Raw genomic sequence first — 22,477 nt, forward strand, 5'->3', positions numbered from 1 at the left:
CCAAATTACGTGATAGAATTACTTGAAAAATTATCAGCTTCACATTTCAGTAGCGTAATAATGAGCATATCGAGAATTCCAACACATTAATTAATCTCGAAAGACACAAATTAATCGTTGAACACAGCTTTATTTAATTTAAAGAAGTTGGCAGTACTTCATTTTCCGCGAATAATAATTCAAATTTTAGATTTATATACTTTTTATAAAATACTTTTTATAAAAAAAGAAAAAAAAATGAAAATGAAAGCTCGCGTTTTCCGTAACACATCCAACTTTTTAATGACGCAACAAATACGTACGAATAAGTCGCTGGGCAAAACGAGCCGGTAAATTGTTCGCCGAGCTCAGCTCGTCGTTTCGCTGCGAAAAGAACGCAATTATTTTGGATAATGCGCATGGCCAAACGTGTCTCGTTTTGCCTAACAGTTCGTAAGATTTAACGTCGATTTAACGTGCGAGAAACGTGGACGGCAAGTGGAACGAGACTTGCGGCGCGGCGCGGCATGGTATCGCGAAGTGTCCCTCGCGGATCATCGGTCTGTGAAATTGCGGGCGCTGTACGTTTCTCCCTTACCTCTCTGCACAGTGACGGGAGGAATGACTTTTATTATGCACGGTGCTTGCAGTTAATAAACATCGGTTCGTCTTAAGGCCTCCACTTTAAGGCAGTTTCTGCCATTGTCGAGCGATTTAAAGAAGATGGCTCTAACTAACGGTGCATCCGCGCATCGACGATCGGGACACGCAATTTATTAATTATTGAAACGCAACTGCCCAGTATAAAGTGTGTGTATGTATAAAGCTATGTATAAAGTGTGTGTCTCGAGTGCCCGCGAGTGTGCCCACGACGCAAAGGACAGCACTTATCTCCTTGTTGGTCCCCTATCTGAAATTGTATTCCGAAATTGTGTGTTTCCACGTGTCCACGTGTTTCGGGTTTATTCCGGCTTGGTATCGACGTAGCAATATATTTACTGTGTGTCTTGAGGAAGTATTTATATACGTATCATAGCGATGAGACATCGCGACAGATTAAAATAGAAATTTTTCTCCTTATCTCGGATACTATCCGAGTCCGACACGTAAGTAGTAAGTGCATCGCGATACTGCACGCGCGTGTAATTTGAAGGAGACGTACTTATCGTTTCTCACGCGATCGCGTGGCTACTTCGGCCGGCACGAGTTTGTTGTTCGTCGTGACTGGACGGTACATCCGAGTACGTCCGATCTCTCTAGAGAGACGACGAAGAGTCAGCGAACATTTGGGTCACATTTCGGCCACAATTCTCCACTCTCTCACGTACGAACTCGTACGTTTTTCGTACTCTTCCTTCTTAAAAAGATGCAAGAGGTCTTCTTAAAGAGGGATATAAAAGAGAGATGATTCTCTTCCAAGTGTTGTTTAAGGCACAAGTCGCGTGATATACGGCATCAGTAGATATTTATTTAGGCGAATTCAAATAGTTTCTACTGTGTGTTTGATAATGCAGCTGTGTTTGTAATATTGCGATACAAATACTTTCTACCGGTCGTTCACTGAAAGTCACAATTGAAAGCTTTTAACGGATTTAACTATGCGGAATGTGATCGACAAGAGGAACGTTGATCGATTAGCGTCGCGTGGAATCATGTGGATCACGAGCGCTCAACGCGGGAAGAAAAAGATCCGGTGTGCAGTCATCCTCTCGTACATTTTTACATCACAGGCGTTCCATTCCATTGTATCAGAGCATCCTGCCACCTTCAGCGCAGCGTGAAACAGCAAGTTGATAAAAGAACTGACTCGGCGAATTCTGCGCTACGAAAGTAAGCGATCTCGCGGATATCGTGTGATTATTTATCAACGACGAAGGATAATAAGGATCTTTTCTGGCTCTTACGAGGAGAATGAAATTGAGATCTCTCTGAACGCATTTACATTCGTCACATAATATGTACTGACTTGGATCGAATGAGTTTCTCTAACGGTGTCGCGGCGATGTCAGCGGTTTCTATTGCAGCAGCATCTGGTGCCCCGGAAGCTTCGTTCGCCCTGGTGTCCACCGTTAACGTAGCGTGACTACCGCCGCAGGTGAAATATTGAATCTCGAACCTTCAACACACTTATATGTAGCGTGAGATTTCCTAAAGCCGAGACGAGTTTCTATAAACTCGTAAACTAATAATGGATTTTGAATTGAAGCCTCCGCTTACGGCGTTTGTTCTCTCATTGACAAACCGTAATATATGCGATATATGTGTGCGTACCGTCTTTCCGCGTGATAGTTTCTCAACAACTCTCGGTTTGTGTTGAAGAGCACCCCGTGATGGCCGAGGCAGAGAGTCACCCATATCGGTAGACTGGGTGTCTTCAGACGAGAACCCAGTTGCTTGCTCACACCGCTGTCGCCTTCGTGTACTAAAAATCCCACTTCGCTTCTCATGAGAACTCCCCACTGTGGCACAGCCTGTAAATAATATTGCATTAGTTTTAAGTTGATAAAAAAGTAGCTTGTTGAAATCACTTGTTTTCAGTCAGTTTAACCAACGGTGTGTTAATCAACATTGAAACGATCCGCGTTGACACTTTAGAACCGTGGCTTACGTATGTGTTTTCATCGCCAACATGAAGTACTCCATTGTGAAGATGCGGCGAAGCACGACCGGTCAGAATGAAGATGACGACGCTAATCGGACCTTCCTCCGTGCAACCGCCGAGGATCGATGCCTTCGGATCCTCTAAATCGTTCCGCGCTCTGAGGGGAGGAGGGGAGGATTATAAGTGCTTACATCAGATCAATTTATTGGAGTAGTCAAGTAAAAATAATTTCTGCTCCAGAACTCCAGAAGATAGTTTTTGCTCCAGAATAAGATCATGTCGATGAGTAAAAAACAAGATAAAATATCTTACTTTGAGAGACCTCTTGACAGCACTGCGCTATACAGTAGCAACACTGCACCGGGTCCGCCCTCGTCGTGAAACTGAAAGAATGTAAATGAAGCGCGTTTGGCGTTGTTCTCGTAAGAATCCTCGTAAGAAAGGATTGTTTGTTTGTAAAAAAGGAAAAATAAAATAATTTTGCATCTTGTAATAAAAAAACATTATATACAGATACTAACATCAATATTAACAAATCTAGTCAATTCCCGCTTTTATTGAAGACAGATAAAGCGATGAAAGACAGTTGAGAGTTTCAAACTTGATACAGAAACGATGCACGATATTGCTCTGCAGTTAGTAAGTACTAGCTGTCTGATATTCAGAGCGTAAAGTATCTGAGTTTCACGACGTGTAAATACTCACCAAGTACAAGTATCTCTTGATAAATATCTCGAGATTCTCCAAGGAGTTGAACTCGAAGAGGTGCAGCTGGAAAGTACAAACCTTTCAGGGAATGCGGTGCGATAACGTCGTCGAGAGAATCGAGTAGCGCGTCTCGTGATACGTTGTTGACATCGGTCGCGCGATCTCGAAACTACCCTAACCCTAACCCACTTGGCCAAGTGCCAATATAAGTGCTACGTATTATAAGTTGACATATGTTGTCGTCGCGTTTCGTCGCACATTAATTGCACAAATTTGCGTGAAAGGCAAAGTCTCACCGGGTTATTCATTCGCACGATGTAAAAGCTCGTGTACTTTGCACACGAGCACATATCTATCTCTATCTCTCGCTCTCTCTCTCTCTCTCTCTCTCTCTCTCTCTCTCTCTCTCTCTCTCCCTCTCCCTCTCCCTCTCTCTCTCTCTCTCTCTCTCTCTCTCTCTCTCTCTCTCTCTCTCTCTCTCTCTCTGCGCGTATGCGATATAAGAAGCGTGCTTTCTCATTCGCGCTCACGAAGAAGAAAAGAGATCGTCGGTTGACGATCGCAAACTCTTCTCGATGGAGTCCATATTACGAGGAAAGATACATACCGTTTCCGTTAATCCATCCTGGAAATATTGCACGCTATGCTGAACATACGGTGTCTCCTGTGGCAGAGCCACCACGGCCTCTGGCACGATGTTGCTGACTACGTTCGGATATGTGGACACAGAGAAGCCGCCGGCGCAACGCCAAATGATCTCTGATATCGCGGAAGTCAAGACCTCGATCTGCCGATCGTACGAAGGCTTCAGCAGACTGCAATTGAGAAAAAAGACAGGACACAGGATTCTTCGTAGTGCGAAGAATACCAGCAGACCAGAGTTCGAGCCTTTGTTACGAGCGTAACGATAAGAAAAAATATATATGAGACATGTCGCTGAAAAACACTCACGTCTCGGGTCCGGTGCGAAATTCTTGCCTGTCGCATTTGAATAAAAAGTGCTTTAGCATGACAGCTTGCACCGCAGTGACGAGGCCTCTCGTTGTGTTCCTCGGCGCTCTCAGTCCAAAGGCCAAACTTTGTCCGTATGGTCGTAGAGTCAGCCCGGTTCTTGCCCATTCGGCCTTAGGTGGGGTCGCGCAGGAGCCGAAGACCAACGTTCTCAAAGCCTTTGTAGCATATTTAGCATATTAACAGAGCGATAATACACACATGTAATACATGCACGAGTATTCCTAATTAAATATTATTAAAAGTATTGTATGATGCAGATAATCTTGATATTCTCGTTATTCTTGCAGTTGTTTGCGAGTCGAGACTGTCTGACTCCGACGCAATACTAATAATACGTAACATTGTAACTTCCACAAACTAAAGTTCTGTTTCCTATGCGACGCTACGTCGTATAGAGACGTAAGAGAGTGAGTTACGATGAGATGTAACGCCTCGTGTTAATGCCTTACCATACATGTTTCCTCTTCGATAGGCTGTCCACCGATCACCGGTGTCTTCGGCAGGGTTCTCGTGTTACGCGGATAAAGTATCCTCTCTGAAGCACATAAAGAAAACACTCATACTCCATACTGGCAACTAAGATCTTGAAGCGCTAAAGCTAAAGCGCTTCTTTTACACCTGGATAAAGCTCATCAGGCTCGGCCATGAGAGCAGCGCATCGGGCTGCTCGAGTCGACAGCAGCATTTTTCTTCGAAATATCCCCGATAACACTGCCGATAACACTGCTAAGGGCGCCGAGGATACCGAGGAGCCGGAGGGGGCTGTTATCGCTTCACAATATTATAATGCAATCTCGAGGAGATACATTCGTGAAATTTTTCTGTCGCGAAAACAGATTGCTTTTAAAACACAGACAGAGACGTCTACGTCGCCCCCGGCGGTACTGCACTGCGCGAGATACGCAACAAAGTGCAAACAAGCTGCGATCTAAGCTGCGGTAAGGGTGACACTTCGCCGCAGCCGGTTGTCACCACCGACGGTACCACCACACCGGCAGGATATCGGATATCAATTGGGATCGTGTTGGAATCCGCACCCCTCCTTTATATAGGCCCACGTACAGTGCTTATGCGTGCAGGCATCTCGCAAAATACGTTGCGCCATCGGGACTGATCGCGCACGGAAGGTGTCAATTCGAATGTCCGAGGAGACACGTGCAGGGGGCGATAGACGTGCCCTACTAATGTCTATTTGCCGTATATCCAATTGTTAGCTTGTAATTTGAGCGCACGTGAGTCCGTTCTTCCGGACTTTGCTAATCTATCTTTGTTCAATTTATTTACCCGATTGTTAACTAACATGTTCCGTGCCGTGTGATGGCGCATATCGAACTCTTCGTTCAGAGCGCTTCTAGATGTTTCAGCGTTCTAAAGCGAAATACGAAATAATCATGAGATACTTCTGTCTTCTATTGCGAGGCTATCAGACCATTAGACAAATAAAAGTCGGTTCATAAAAGTCGGATTACGATAATGCGATTATCATCGGTCCAATGGTCCAATGGCAAGTCGTGATGAAATTAATCTGCTAGAGAACGTGTTAACGATCGAACACGACCGTAATACCACCAATGATTGAACGTGTAACTGTGTGTGTGTGTGTGTGTGTGTGTGTGTGAGAGAATATATATGTATTTATTATCTTCTTATTTTCTTATTTTCTTCTCCTTCTTGTTCTCTCTTCGCTTCTTGCCTCTTTCTCCCCAAAGCTTTCTCAAGAAATATGTTTTTTTTTTTATCTCAATTAAGTCATCATTCCAAATCCTATTCTATATATTGTCTCTTTTTATCACCACGTAACTCATATAAATCGTCCTCTTGCAATCTGACATATTTCCACATGATGTCTTAAACTAACATCACAAAACATACATACATTTCCTATCTGCTCCCTCTTTTCAATATCTAATCGTTTTTTCAGAATTTCCACGCCTTAATTTAATTAGCGTCCTCACTTATTCCTAACTGTGTAACCGTGAATGATTATTTAATAACGTTCTAATCTAATAACGTTCAAGAGTAATTGCGTTCAAGTTCCTTGTGAGAAAGAATGAAGATTTAACGTTAAATTGAAATATTAGGCCCAGGCCATTTTGCACATGGATCGCTTTTCTTATGTAGTTGGAAGATACTCAGGTTTTTGTGTTTCTCCCGTGTTTTATGGCCCGTGCTTTACGGAGAGGCGGACGAGTTTTGCGCGATGTTGTTTACGCACGAGCACGGAATAACGATACGCTCGGGTCTTTACACTTCTTGCGTGTACGTCGGATATAACGGTCTGCATGCACAGGGGGCGAAACCTGTAAGTAAAATGAGGAGCAAGGTTCTCGGCTTCTCGGAACTCAGCCGCCCGTTGATGAGCCGCCGGTCGAGCTTGAACGGAGATGATAGAAAATTCATAAAGGGACACACGATAATGCTGATCGCTGCACAAAGTTTGCCGCCTGTCGCAATTAGGCCTGACGTCATAGGCCTTCTTCTTCGTGATGCGTCTGACGTGAAATGTCTGAAATTTCTTGCGAAGCAAAAAACATGGCTGAAACAAGAGCCCTTCTCGTGCAAGGGAGCACGCGTGTCAGGGGTGAATAATTCGATATTCATTTGCTTTTATAGACTGGCACGGTGGAAATTTCGACGAAGGACGATCGCGACGGCGCGAAACGAGCGAAAGAAACTCGCACGCGCACGATTAGATCGTTCTTAGACGACGGAAGAGGATATGTACGTGTGTGTATATATATATATATCATTCAAGGCACCGGTTTTGCTACTGCTATACTCCGTAGCTCGGCTAGGCGATCGCGTGTTCGCGTGCAATCAAAATATCGGATTACGAATTCGCGCCGGAACGGCCATCTGCATTCGGCGATTGCACAGCCCGATATATCGCGCTCCTAATTTACATCGGCGAGCGCGGCACCTCTCGAGCGAGCATAACTATCGATCTATTCGACCGTCGACCGACGCCCCCCGCGCGCCTTATACATACACACGCTTGCAGTCGACATCATTATAACGCACCTCGTTATAGAAGAGAGCTAATACAGCACGACCGCGCTAAGATCAAAACGCTAGTTGCGTTGCGTTTCCGTAACGAAGAGAACTCTCCTTTCTCGTTTCTCTTGCGCGTTTCAGAGAAACTGCATTTACCTCTGTCCCGAAGGTAAGGGGGTAACTTCTCCATTCGCATCTCCCTGCAGTGTCGTTTGTCGCAAGTGGACGTCGCGTTTTTCGCAGCGGCTTCCTTCTCCTCCGGCGCGTCGCATGTGAATTCCGCCATTTCGGACGTACCGAAATTCGTATTCTCGCTCGCGTCACCCTCAGAGACGAAATTCATCACTTCGAACTCATACCGGTTCGACGCATTCACCAAGAAGCAAGAACCACCGTTAAAGCCTAAATCACCGTTACACACCGTCGCGCTCGTCGTTTTATGTTCTCACGTCAGCAGCGGCCACGAGACGAATTTGTTCGTTGAAACGTACGTTTCCGCAGCTACTTTCAGAACGACGGAAGGCTATGATGCCTACGCTCTTCCGCTTCATGCGTCGGATTTATGATCCGCAGCCTGACGTAGCTCAACCGTCCATGAAACGCCATTTGTTTTCATTCAGCGATCGCTCCTTAAACGAGCGCGACTTCCGCAAAATCGCGGCGCGCTTCTTCGCGCTTCGTCGCGACGCGCTCTCACGTTTTCTCATTTTGCCCGCCGAAGGCGGAATGAGCCGCAGCTAAAAATTCACGTACTTTGCCCAGGGCAATTCTCTCGATAGGCACCTGGGCAATCAGTGCCAGGCTCTAACGTTCGCGCGGAAAAAGTCGAAATTGTGTGTGTGTGTGTGTGTTCGGTGATAAACGCTCAACTCTGTTGGCTCAACTACATAGTACATATAGATATGTAGGAGCGATCGCTCTTGAGTCGAATCTTTCAAAATTGTCTTTCAGAATTGTCGCACTCGATCGCGGCCACACTACTACTACTCTTCCTTTCCTTACTACTTCCGATCTTATCTTCCTTCATTTTTTCATTTTTTCAGGCAAAATGCTCGGCGTGTACTCAATTGATTGTCGCGTCGGAGAATATGAAGAATGTTGTACGTTGTGCGTCATATTCTCGAAATGAAAATACTCGTCCCCGTACCCGAAGCGTTCTTCGGCGCATCCTCGGCGCATAAACTTTCCGACAGAATTAACTCACGTTTGTCAGCACAAGCAATCTTTAGCAAATGATAACGCAAGTAACGCGGTAACGCGGTAACGCGGTAACGGCGTTGTTTGTTGTCCCATTCATCTGCGATGCACACTGACAGGCTCCCCGGCAGAAATAATAATTCTAACTAACACCCTCTGTGTTAGGAGCTGACTCAGCGCACACCTCGAGCGCGCGCGAGCACCCTATACATAGGATGGCCCGAGAAACGGCATCGGAAACATGGCCAATTTCGCTTAATGAGTTATTACGCCGCCTACAACCTCTGGTTGTACGCTATGTCGCGTAGACACAAATTAAGTCTCTCAAATGGCAAAGTTCCTCGCGGCCAGTTACGCCGTTACGCGGTCGATACGATTTTAAGCCTCCGATGTTTCCGAATTCTTCGGATCGGTCGGTTGCGATCCAGTTGCGACGCGGTCGATGCGTCGATCGATACGCGGCGTGAGATCTCCGAGATGTTTGTTATCCGTCGTGAGACGGATAACGTCCATTGGCTGCGCGATTGGCCGCGGTGAATTGTCCACGCGGTCTAATTGTTACACGCGTACTGACAGCCTCGGCCTAGCCGAATCACGCTTTTATACCGCTGCTGCGTTGCTGCGTTGCTGCGTTGCGGGTATACACCTACTCCACGCTTCAACTAGTAGTGTTCGGCACAGATGTGCGGAATACGGATCGTCTTATCTTATAGATCTATCGGAGCTGCGCATCTTTGCACGTGTTCCGTTCCGTTCCGTGCGCTGTTCTCGTGCGGGCTTTATAGACAATCGGAAATGAAGTTGCAGAATCGGAAGCGATTCCGACGCGATCAGATCGCGCGATGTAGAAATGAAATTAGGCCGCACTTGCGGCTCGACGTGGGAGAACGCGACGCGACGCGACGCGATTGTTTAAATCGCTCTTTGATAACTTGTTTCGCTACCTCCTAAGGTGTAAATTGCTTCGTTTGCTATGTTATCAATTGTACGACATGATGACACGAGGCGACATGAGGCGACACAGTCTTTTTAGACGGAACACTTTTGGTGTCTCTGAGAGATCACTCGTGTAATTTATTTTTAACTCGAGATCGTTAGATCTCGTAGCAACGTAGAAACGAAACTTCCTACGACCGGACATGGCGCCAATGGACCGCTGATGGATGTTTCATCAAAAGCGAGAACGCTCTCTCGAACTTCCGGCGTAGCCGCCGCGTCGCGATTCAATTAAGCTACTCGATCTTAGCGAGCCGAATCTTAATACATTATGCAGGTACGCAACCAGGAAGTCGACGAATTGTTTGTTTGAAAAATTGATTTCCCGAAGCCGCTGGCGCGGCTTGAACTTATCGCTCGTTCGTAATTGCCAATTTCCTGATCACTCTTCGTTCGCGCGCGAATGAATGTCTAAGTTCAAGTTCGCGTTCTGAAATAGACCCGCGGCCCGCGTCGACGTGGCGAAGATGCACCACCGGGCGCCTTGTGCGAATATGAAATTGGACGGCTAGGCCTCCCTAGGCGTCCGTGTGGTGTAGTACCAGGAGCGGTGCGATGCATGCACACGTGCATTCGAGTGCACCGAAACGAGCGAGAAGCTTTAATTGATCGATCAGCCGCGCACGATTATACGCCAAGCGAAACGGAGAGATATACGTATTCGTATATTTCGCGCGAATGTGATCGATCGTTGACGCGCCCGCGCGCCCCTCGCGCGCGTAAAACGCGGGGAAACCTCGCTTCTCTCTCTCTCTCTCTCTCTCTCTCTCTCTCTCTCTCTCTCTCTCTTGTAACACGGTGCACACTAGTTGGACACTGAGTGGTGTCTAATTCAGAATGCTCTGCGCGCATTGTTGCTTCCACTGTTGCAAATCAGACGCTATTCCTTTGACGCTCCGACGTCGATCCGACACGGGACGTCGAATTTCGACTATCGAAACCACGTGCTTAACCACTCACTGTGCTTGATCCTTCTCGTTGTCTTCCAGACAAGTAACCAAGTGTCACGGAAATTCTTCATTTTGCATCAACAATATACGTTATTAAACTTTATTACAAAGAACTCTTCCGGAACTCACCGGTTCCTCACCGATTTTTAGAGATTTTTAGACACGACAACTACGACGGGCGATACGATACGGGCGTTTGATATTAAAAAATCAATCATCATACAGAGGCGGAAGTGATAAAACATTGCGAAACGGGAAACGGGAGCGTCGAGCCTTTTGCCAGATCGCGGCTATTGGGGATTTGAATATTCAGATCGCTGGCATCTTTCCGTTCGATACTTCCCGTATACGCGTCGTAGAAATCGCGTCGAGAGTAAGTTTCACGCTTTCGTTGTGACGAATTATTAATTAGTTGCGACAATAAATATCTCGTGAAATGTAGAATACCAGAAGTATCGAGCGGAAAGAAGGCGTTTTTTGAGTCCGCCACCGCGGATTGGAGGTGCGGATCCTCTTCGAAGCTGGACTGATCGAAGAAAGGAAAGTAAGGGAAGGGTATGCTGCGGAGATGAATGCTTATTGATACAGAGCAGGGATTGAAATAAATGTTACGCCTGACGTATTCTTCTGCGTATTGGGCGTCATGCGTGTATGCTTTTTTTTTATATATATACGTTTTGTATACGGTTCAATTAATTGTTATGTCCAATTGATGTTAATTATTACACTTTTGCTGTTTAATGAAGAAACCGCGGAAACACACAAGAACTGCATTGTATTATAAAAATAATTTACTTCATACAAAAATATATTTACAATGTACATCATCAAAGTAGACGTCGCATGAATGAAAATAATAAATATCTAACGTGCCCTGGTATCATGGAGGAAATTTCATTCGATATTTTCAGACAGAGATGTAAGATTTTTATTAGCACAGTGTCTATTTAATTATAAATTCTATATCATTATTTTATTATTCAATTATACATTTGATGTCAAGATCAAGTCTCTTGCAAATAACGCTCTATAACTAATTGAAACTTTTATTCGAATTAACTTGTAAACAGTTTATATTACATATTTTGGATCATGTTTTGGACTTCTTCGCAGTCCCTTTTCGTTCCTTAGGACGTTTGCTCGACTGATCAGTTTTCGGTTCCGACGTAAATTCGTACTTTTGCGACAATTTTTCTCTAATCAGCAAGCCTCTAATAAGCTTCCTCCAGTTGCCGTAAATCCTCTTTTCTCTTTTCTCAGTGGCACGTCTGGCTGCCTCCACTTGCTCCGCTTCCCAAGCTTCTCGTAACGTATCCTCGTATTCGGCGCATACGACAAAACCCTCGATAGCCGGCACAGCACCCATACATCCGAAATTAAAACCTACTACGGCGGATGCGCAATCTATGTTCAATTTCCGGGCGATGCGATTTAATCCTGGAACTGTAAGAATTGCGTTATGTAGTACACCTTGTTATCGCATAATTCATATTTGTACATTATCGTTTTTGTAGTGAGACGCGACGATGAAAAGTTTACTAGTTGTACCTTTCATGTTTCCGTCTTATTCTTTTGTTAAAGTTAAAAATCGGAAAAGGGGAAGGGGTTAGATGAATGTTTTTTATTAATTTTATTACTAGAATGTAATATGGAAAAATAAATTATCTGTTAAAAATCTGCGGAAATAAATGGTGTAAGGCTAGTTGATAACACATTCTGTTGTATGACACTTGTATGTGACACTTTATACTTACGGTTTATATGCACCGTGCCCTTTGGGAGCATACACATTTTAAATAAATCTACGTTCCCATATTCATTACGAGGCACAATGCCATCCTTAGCTTCTGGCGGAACGTAATCCGTAGTTTGCCATTTTCCGAATAATTCCAATAGGGTGTCTTTGATTCTCAGGCCTGAAAGCTGAAATAGAAAAATTTCATTACATCTATCTCTGTAAATAATTAAATTCCGACAACGCGCGATATAAAATATAAAATATTTTCCATTTAATTTAATGAATCGCCAAAGTCGGCAAAGAAAGGTTTATCAGCGTAAACGTACTTTGTCATATTTTGGAAGCGCCTTAACCATTTTGTACGGCTCTTGTTTCGGTTTAACCACACGAGCCTTCTTCAACCAGGTTTCCCGCGAACACAGCGTATGTACACAATACCGCGAATAAATAGCCTCGCCGTTGTGTAGGTGTCCGAGTGGTACGCAATCCGGTGGATACAGCGCTTCGTACTTAAGTAAATGTCTGACCAATACATACAACGGATGTCCTTTACACTCTCCGACGGTTTTAGGCAACGGTTGCTCCAATTCCCTGTGGAAGCATATTCTCGCGTATTCTCATGCGCCATCAATGGCATTATCCTTTGTTATCATTATCACGTTACGGTCATGCCGAAACGATCGCAGAAGCGCGTCTCTCGTCGCTTCACTAAAGTCCCGCTTCAAATTTCGACGAAATTTAGCGACGAAATTTTAGGCAGGTAAAATATTAGTGGTAAATTTAAGAAAAATGGAAAAAATTTCTTTCAAATCCACAACGATACTACAAATATACACGTACATATATGTATCTTTCCGAATAAAATGTTATTTAATTAGTCAATAATTACATCTTTTGTAAATAACATTTCGGTTAGAATCTCGTCACGAATCATGGAGGCTCGTTCTCTACGATGATACGATGATAAACTCAAAACGTATAATATATTAGAAAGAAAAGCATATACCTTTGCAGAAGTAGTTCATCCTCCTGTTTGGATATGGCTGTTTCTTTTTCCGGCCAGTGACTTATAGTATCGGTCCACCATTTCTCATCGATACGTTGCTTACGCGTGACAGAAAGCCAATGTGGACAATAGCGCCTTGTGACATCCTTTATCAGTCCCTCTGAGTTATAAGCAATCACATATAATACTGGTCTGCTCGCTTTTTTCTGAAACATTTTCGGTAATATAATTTGTTAATGATAATAATTACTGTAAAAGTTCGAGTTACTTACATATACTTCGGCTACACAATCCACGTCGCCATCCATTATATTTACGGATATCCAACTGCCTTTAGACTCAACGTACACCTCGGCCCATACATCCTGCGTCTTTTTTATTTTCTTCTCAGCCTCCTCCTCATCTTCTAACGCTTTGTCTCTCCTCTCGTTCCCTTCTCTAGATTTAGTGACAGTTTGTGTTTTATTGCTATTACCGCGTTTCCTCTTTGCTTTGTTGTTTGACAATTCTTTTTCTTCTTCATTTTCTTCCTCCGAGCGTGAATCATCAGTATTATTGATCCGTCCTTTTCTCTTGGAACTTGATGCTTTGGACTGATTATTTTCTGAGCTATTATTTTTATTGCTTCGCTGTTTGGATGCTGTTGAGGATGCATCAGGGAGCTTTCTAGATCTCAAATTTCTTGAAGATACAACCGTGTCTGCTTTTTCAACATTAGTGGAAGCTGCTTCATTGTGCTTGACTTCAGCTGTGCTACCTTGCTTATTTGACTTATCCTTGTCTTTTTTATTATACGCATATTTAGAACGAAGTATCTCTGCCGCCTTTTCTCTTGCCATTAGATTCGCATTTTTCAGTGCACTTTTACTGTTCTGAATTAAGTCGTTATCCATGAGATTCTTCTTCGAATCGGTTTTCTTGGTATCTTCCTTGGAGGTGGAGGGCTTAGAGGATCTTGCCTTTGTTTTGGTTTCTTTCAGTTTCTCCTTTGTTCGATTCGTTCTCTTCGGTACGCTTGTTGTAGGCAGTAAGTCAGTATGGACTTTTACAGCTGGTGGATTGAGAGATACAATTAAACGACAGTTTAAACCAATACCTCTCAGCACTGCTATATACAGTACCACCAATTCCCTGTAGTTTAATATCTTCTTCTCTGCTGTCCTCTTCAATAGTGTTACCTTATTTACAGCAATATCGCTATCGACAGATTCCGTAGTGAATATACTTCTAAACCATTTTGTGAATTTCTCCAAGTATCCTAGATCAAATTTATCTTTCGGATAGTTGTTTGCCGAGACCAACGACACCACTGTTGTCATTACCTCAGGATCGTTGGCTTGGCGATTCAGATAGAATCCATGCGCCAGCCAACAGAGTCGACTTACTTTCTCCACAAATATTTGATTAGCTTTCAATTTCTTGCGTAGGATCGCAGCTAAATCTGACTCTTTTTTATTGGCTGATTTCTTCTTGAACAGCATACTTGTACCTGGCAAGGTTATCTTAATACCTTCTTTAGGTATTGTATAGTCAGCTGGACGTTGGACATCCTTCTTGTCTTCTGCGTCCTCGTCATTTTCATTAAATTGGAATGCTCCACTTTCTCCTTGCAGCAAAACTGCATTTATCTCATCCGATATGTCGTTTCTTTCAGCTTTAATTTTTATTTCTTTCATACCCTGCAAACAATGATGAATCTTTGAATTTCTATTCCACAAGTTTTCAAGTAATTACATCAATAGGTCTAAATAGTTTCTCGAACAGTTTCCACGAAGCTTCCATAAAGTCTACCTGGAGGTTATCATCTTTGCAGGAGCGTTCCGGATCCTCGTTTTTTATCTGAGTTCTCTGGGTGGCCTCCAAGTTCTTAACGACCTCAGAGAACAATTCCATATTACTGTTCTCGCCAATGCTCGTGAAATCGTTATCGTCATCGTCATCGTCATCGTCATCGTCATCGTCGTCGTCGCTGTCATCCTTGTTATTGTCTTTCGCGTCCGCTTGACTAAGCTTCACCGGTTTGATGGAAAAGAAGCTCGCGGTTAGCTGATCCTTAGAGGTGAAACCCTTACTGAAATCACTGCTGCTATCAGAGCTGCTGTCATCGTCGGAGTCACTCATACTGTTTGATAGAATCCTGCGAAAATTCGACGAATATCTTTGTTCTCTTGCCAATTATTAATACTTGTTATTAATGTGCTTTATCTAAAGCTCGGCTTCCTTATCGTCAGTTACGTTTATTTTACTGCAATTTAATGCAAGTGATAAAAGATGGACTGCTTTATATAATGAAATGCAATATACGTAGTAATCCGAGCCGCTATAAACACAACACACGTGAGAGCACTTACCGTGCGCATCCTGCGCATGCCTCTCCAGGACTCAAACTCAGAGTCAAGCATGATGATGTAAGGATACGTCGGTAAAATAGTAGGCTGCTTCTAATGTTATTATCAATACACGGTATGATACACGGATAAAGTATGAATTGGCTTATTAAGGTACGTTACTTTACCGATAACTGTAAAACACAGAATTTTTCTTAGGATCTCGATGTCGACACAATAGAACAAACGGCAATTGTGGTGATACATTCACGATATTCCAAGTTGTATCTTTCCAAATAAGTAAATCGTTATCGATACATTCCAAAAATCTTAAATATCTTTTAATTACGTTAACATAATAACATAAATTCTTAATATCTTGCATTTGATATTTCCATTCCAACTCTATTTCTATACAATTTTAATCAATTTACAGGGGAAATTTGAAAGAAAGGAATAATTTGTTGTTAAATAATTATTAATGCATAATAATAAATAATTATTATTGCATATAATTATTAACATGGAATTATTCTCCTGGTATATATACAATAATTTGAATTATTTAAAACATAACATTTACTATCACACTTAATTATTTCTCTTCAACGCATTCACTTTCCGTGACCAGGTGACCATAAAGGTTCATCATAAAGAAACAGTAATCTGTAAAATATTCGGTACATTTATTTTTTACCTTGCCCGAGTCTTTCCCTCTAATAACTTTTAATTAACCGACTTTCTTCGGACTTTCATGACAGATTGCACAAAACGTCGACAAGAAAAGCCAGTTTACTCATCTGGCATTCATTTATCCTTTGCCGTGCGTGCGACAGCGGAATTTATATCCGCGCATTACAAAGTATCTGTGATTTTGTGAGATATCACCGTAAGAGAAGGTTTCCTCGCGAAGAAAAGTATGGCAGATGCCGCAGAGCCGCGAAAAGAAGTGCTCCAAATAGAGGAAATTAAGTCCATGCGACGACGTGTATGAATTTTGTCGTATGAATTATGCTTTATATCGCGTCGAAGGACGTCGCATATTATAAGTCGTATATTATAAGTCGCGCTCACGTCCGAGCGTGACACCGGGAATCGCTGAATAATCTCGCAATTGGTGCAGAAAATTGAACGACTTGACGTACACACGTACATGCGCGCGCGCGCGCGCATCACTAAGGCGTGACAAATCCGTATTATGAAATGTTTTTCAGAAGAAACATAGAAACGTGATTTGAAATTGATGCGATCTCACCCTCGGGTCAGTTTCGATCGATCGAAATGGCATTTGGTAATAGTGCAGAGACGAATCCTGCATATCGCATAGAACATGTGCAACTTGGCTGCGCCGGTGTCGACTGGGAAGCATGAATTATTTCTGTAACTGGCGTAACAAACGTTTATAAATAATGAGCGCGACGTGTACGATGCGCTCGCCCCTTTTGCGGTTTTAGCGGCTTTCTCCGTATGGATGAATACATGTATGTATGCATGCATGCATGCATGCAGGCGCAACCTGCGGCGATTTGTCGAGCCTTGCGAGTCTGTCAGTGGCCGTATCTCTCTCTCTCTCTCTCTCTCTCTCTCTTTCTCTCTCTGAATCTGCTTCCTGAATATGACTCGACGTAATGGACAATCGCAAATGGATGGACGCGCACATCTAAGTGCATTTGTGCACATCGGTGCATATGGTCGCGTTTCAAAAATGATATGCCGCTCTATGTTTTTCGATAAAAGGTTAATATTATTTACAGATGGGATACGTACGATTTAAGCGTTGGATATTCCCCTCGCTGGGTAGGTTTTTGTTGAATTTAACGTCGAAGTCCGCCCGCTTGCCGTCGAATAATACATATGTCCGAGACGTATGCTCGAGACGCTCTACACGTGCCTATACGTGCGGGCGCATGTACAGGATTTATGACAAAAGTATGCGCATGAGGTTATCGAAACCGCGCGAAGCTTTGATAGGTAACGCATAACGCTGGAAATACATCCGCCGCATCCATATACATGAATTTATGAAGGCTCGTTTGTTGTGGCATCGATTGTTAGAGATGTTTGATATACCGTATCGTATTTCGTGTTCCTTTCGCAAACTTGTGGGGTTTTTCCGATTCGAAGTTCCCTAGCTCCGATCCGTATAAGCGTTATCCCGACGTGAGGTGATTTAACGAAATCAACAAGGCGAAAACAAGGCGGAAACATAGCGTATGTACATAGCCCGCATCTCTCTCTCTCTCTCTCTCTCTCTCATGCGCGCGAAAATCCACGATGTCCCCGAATGTATCTTAGTATGGAGATTCTTTCTTTTTTCGTTTTCCGCGTTGCCGCGCATTTTAAATCTTTTGAAAATTACGGCGCTTTTCAGCGCGCTAGTAGCCTCATTACGCGCCTCATTATACTAGTACGAGTAACGTATCCGCGATTCATGCGGTCTTGTTTTCATTACGCGTTTCATATTCGCGAGATTCATAAATCCTGAAAAATCAAAAAGTTATCGCGATGTGTTTCGCTGGAAAACTGCGGGAATTAAATGTTCCGGTTTCATTCCCTCTCTCTCTCTCTCTCTCTTTCTCTCTTTCTCTCTCTCTCTCTCTCTCTCTCTCTCAAAGACACAGAGAAAAATTACACGTAGGGATGAACGTTAAATGATGATTACTTGCACGGAAAGGCAAGTAGGTACATGTACGGTTTACATTTATTTCAATCACCTTCTCCACAATTTCCACGCGTACGTGTCGCAGCTGTATATAGTATATACGGCTGCTTTATCTAATATCCGGCCTTCGTATCGAGGATATATTAGATAATTACAGTCGAAAGCTATCGCAGCAAAATGTGGTTAGTTCGGAAGGTAGATCGAGATATGTTCAATTCAACTTGTACTTCCGGCGCGGCAGGCCGGAATTTGGTTGGTAGGACTTTTAATTACTTCAAAGAATACAGCTTCTAATTAAACTCTTTCTGTTAAACTCTGTGAAATCAGTTTCAACTCTTTTTCGGGCTAAATGTATATTTAAGAAGTACTTAAGTTGCGACGAAGCAATTACAAGACCTCCGTGACTTCTAGCTTAAAGATACTCCAACAAGTTTCCAATTTATCGGAAATTTAAAGAGAAAGAGAAAAGGAAGATTCACTTTGGGCGGCGGCAATAACAGTTAAGTATCACGATCGTTTGAGGCATGTTCGATTCGCAATATCAATTCACCGGCAATAATTACCGGTATGGTTATCGGCATCGATATACGTTCTTATTTCGATGCGATATCTGTGCTTGACTGTGTAATAAAATATTAACGTTTGTCCGAGTTATAAAGTGTTTTGAGTTTCTTCTCACTTCTCTTTCACCGTGTACAGCGCAGATCCGATCGTGTCTCATTTTTTTATTATTTTCGTTGATTCGTCACAAGACATAACCTGTCGAGACATTGATGTTTTTTACGATCTAAAACAATTGTATGATTCCGAGATTAACCCTTGGAGGCGTGCATATTATGTGTATAAAATTAGCGGAACAGACAACTCAATCAAATTATCGTTTAATCGAAAGTATAAACTTTCAATTCGATGGAAGAATCGCGAATTTGATTTTTTAAATTATTTAAAAATTATAAAAATTATAAAAAAGATTAAATTAGTTACGTGAGTGGCTCGGGACACACATTGTGTGTTTAAGATTTAAGATACGGATGTTTCGCCGGATGCGAAATTTTTCGAAATGTAGATACGTTACTGATGTGAGTTACGTTTTTCCTATTTAATCACGCTAAAAGTTAAAACAGCGATTTCACTTACTGCACATCGATGCAGCGAGCCGGGGGAGTCGTAACAAACGTGGATTTAAAACACAACACGCGACACTCACGAATCGCGACACGTGCTGCAATGCCGGGGTAATTTGTTCGTATGTCGTTGGCTAAATATTATATCCGGCTGAAACAACGTGTCGCTTTAAATGACCGGGTCAAGCGTGAAAATGAAATGTCATTTGTAAGCTCAATTGGAAAAAGGAATAACCGATAAGAGCGACATTCGGCCGTGTTGAAAATTACTTGAACGTACGTCAGGAACGATACCGCTGTTACGCTGATATAATAACATTGTTCCCCACGTCCATTACGTACGCTCGTTGTGTCAAGTACGAAAAAGGTTAGTCAAGGTAACGAAATGAAACGAAATTTTTCTCTCCTCTCTCTTCTTTCTCTCCCTCGAAGCAATTTCATCGTCACGCACATTAGTTCTTAATTGTCACTTGCAATTATTAATTAGTTCGTTACGGCAAGCTAATTGTTAGAAGAAGACATGCGTGTGGCATTCCCCTGAAAATAATATCCTTTTATTAAAAAATTCGATATGTCGTATAATTTTAGTGAATATTCAAAGTGTCAGTGACAAGAGACTAGACATACGGTCGTTGCACGAATAGAAGAATGTTAATTTCCGCTTACTCTCACTTTCTACATCGTGTTTCGTGTCAATTTTCGTGTGCAGTGTATCTTTCGTAATCTTACGTATACCCGACTTATAGTATATACAACAATAATGGCTTATATTTTACCGTAGTTGAACATTTATCACTTTTCCGTTTTTATCCATGAATGTAACATAGAAATTGACATATCCGAATAAAGATGACAGTAAGTATACAACATTTTGTCCAAAAAATATTAATTTCTATAATTAATATTAATTTCGTGGCGAGATAAATGTCACGTTATCGTGACATCAATGATAACGCAATGATAATTCACTCACGCGACTAATGGAACAGAATTATAAATTTGACATTGCTGCGTTTCGTATAAAATAACATACAGACACGTACACACGCGCGCTCGCGCGCGCGCGCGTACACGCACACACACACACACGCACGCGCGGAAATGTGATCACTCATGTTAAACGAAAAATATAAAAGAAAGAAGAAAAAAGGATATTAAAAATTTAATAGAACAAGACTTGCGTACACGTATTTTCTCTTTCAATAAACATTTATATTTACAACATTTGAAATAATTTGATGTGACATTTAGCAAGTTTTTCTTCGCGCTTCAAAGCCTCTCTTTTTCCTCCCCCTCATCTCTGCTGAATACATCTCTTTCCTTTTCGGATAGTATCAGCAGCTTATTTATTCCTCTCTGTCCCACGCTCTCTTCGTTCTCGCGTTTGCGCGAGCACTTTACACGGTATAGTATCACTTTCGCGAGAAACACGAGACAAAAGACTGGGAAATCAATGTCTTTGAAAATGAGGAGCACATCTTTGTTAGCTCGGTGTTGTGAAAAGGCTTCGTGAAACACGAATCCACCAATTGATCCCCATAATTAGCTTTCAATCTAACACCGCAGTTTTCTCTCGCGGTTCTCTCTACGAAACATTTTTCTTCTTCTCTGTTTTTCTCCCTTTCTCTCATTTCTATTTTTCCCTCTCTCCCTCTCTCTCTCTCTCTCTCTCTCTCTCTCTCTCTCTCTCTCTCTCTCTCTCTCTCTCACCGAACAAACATCTATTCGTGACATATCTATTCGCAAACGATCCTCCAAAAGCTTGCAGCTCGCGACGCATCGTTTAAACGAGAACCGTTCCGATCCAACACACGATTCTCATCAGCTATCAGCTACTACTATCAATTCCCATCGCGGGGGGACCGACGAACGACTTTGCTATTCGCTGCAAACACGAAGTCCATAGGATGACAACGGCGTTGACATTCCTCTCTTTCTTTCCGGGCGGTGTGTTTGTGTTGTTTCTTCTGCCAACGGTTCCGCTAATGATTCTCTTTCACGAGAGGGGAACATTACTCGCAGCGCCTAACGTTATCTTCTGTTATTACGAGATTGCGCTAGGGATAACGTTCCGTTCCGCCGCCGGCGCGGAAATGAGCTTAACATGGATGATATATGCTACACTCATCGTGTAGTCGTCCTGACTAAAAGAGGACATCATCTGTTTCTCGCAGGGAGAAATATCCAGCCGGGCGCGAGTTCGTATTTCGTTGACTATAATAGACTATAATTCCTTAATCGAGGTGCTTTTACCACCGGGAGGGAAATCACGTTCATTTTCCACCGATAAATTGGAGGAATTGGAGGAGCCGAGGAAATGGAACAAAATTATTCATTCAATTCCGCGCCTAGACGCCTGGAGCCTAAGAATCGGATTTTGATTTGTTTACGATTTGGGACTCTCTTCCTCTTCCTCCTGCCCCTCCTCTTTCTATCTATCGCAGGATCAACTATGTAATACCGTCGGTAATACAATTCGAGCTGAGATAACATGTGCAAACGAGGGACCAATGAAAATCTATCTTGACCAAAAGCTATCACGACAAATGAAGAAATAAAATTGCGATATATAATATATACGGCGCGGTGGACAATTATTCGCGACAATTTATCAAGTTCGCCCATGGGGCGCACACTCAAATGAATAATAAAGCTCGAATAAATGAAAACTAACGTTGGCCGATATTACGTAATATGCTTTATTACCAGCTCTTGCTGGTTTCGTGCGGAAGCAATTTCACTCAAGTTCCATTCAAGACGCGAAAAGTTCGCCGCGAAATGGAAGGCGACGAATAATTGCGGCTATCAGTCGCCGTTGCATGTTAATTGCGGCGATTTGGCTCGCGCACAGGAGCGCTTTGGTTGCTCGGCGAGGCAGAGGCTGACGGCGATTTTAAGCGAGCTCCAATTTATCACAGCCCGCAGATTTTTATTTCACGCATCATCCGTCCTCGCCCGAATTCCCGCGCTCGACCATCGACGCGAGATATCGAGCTTAGCCCGGTCGCCACAAAAAATGCGAGCCCGAGTCGCGAACGCGACGATTCGATTAGCGACTATTCGTTTGAGCGACACGGCCGCACGCTTGGAGTCGAGAACAGTCGGGGTTTATCTCTTGTTCCTCGACGTTCGCTTGTTATATTTGTTATATTTCGGCGAATGTTAATCGTGCGCGCTGCT

The 22,477-nt window shown here is 43.0% G+C and overlaps 2 protein-coding genes across 3 annotated transcripts; both read right to left on the minus strand.

The window, feature by feature from the left end:
• Positions 1-1,427: 1,427 nt before the first annotated feature.
• On the minus strand, positions 1,428-9,055 carry LOC105188907 (inactive ubiquitin carboxyl-terminal hydrolase MINDY-4B). 2 transcript variants are annotated; one of them, XM_011150612.3, is made up of 10 exons: positions 7,454-9,055; positions 4,753-4,838; positions 4,241-4,458; positions 3,897-4,104; positions 3,287-3,352; positions 2,894-2,964; positions 2,588-2,738; positions 2,251-2,450; positions 1,946-2,095; positions 1,428-1,744 (listed from the first exon to the last, which is right to left on the minus strand). In XM_011150612.3, the coding sequence occupies exons 1-10, from the start codon at positions 7,638-7,640 to the stop codon at positions 1,699-1,701; spliced, it is 1,383 nt and encodes a 460-aa protein (XP_011148914.2). In that variant the 5' UTR covers positions 7,641-9,055; the 3' UTR covers positions 1,428-1,698. The 2 variants fall into 2 exon arrangements, with proteins under 2 accessions (XP_011148914.2, XP_011148915.2); XM_011150613.3 differs by lacking the exon at positions 7,454-9,055 and adding an exon at positions 4,922-5,878.
• Positions 9,056-11,468: 2,413 nt separating this feature from the next.
• Xpc (DNA repair protein complementing XP-C cells homolog) lies at positions 11,469-15,577 on the minus strand. Its single transcript, XM_011150611.2, has 7 exons — positions 15,536-15,577; positions 14,976-15,321; positions 13,457-14,863; positions 13,185-13,390; positions 12,505-12,769; positions 12,195-12,363; positions 11,469-11,883 (listed from the first exon to the last, which is right to left on the minus strand). The coding sequence occupies exons 2-7, from the start codon at positions 15,303-15,305 to the stop codon at positions 11,531-11,533; spliced, it is 2,730 nt and encodes a 909-aa protein (XP_011148913.1). The 5' UTR covers positions 15,306-15,321; positions 15,536-15,577; the 3' UTR covers positions 11,469-11,530.
• Between the last annotated feature and the right edge of the window lie 6,900 nt (positions 15,578-22,477).

The sequence above is a fragment of the Harpegnathos saltator genome, unplaced genomic scaffold (genome assembly GCF_003227715.2).
Source record: "Harpegnathos saltator strain DR-91 unplaced genomic scaffold, Hsal_v8.6 scaffold224, whole genome shotgun sequence".
Taxonomy (NCBI): Eukaryota; Metazoa; Arthropoda; class Insecta; order Hymenoptera; family Formicidae; genus Harpegnathos; species Harpegnathos saltator.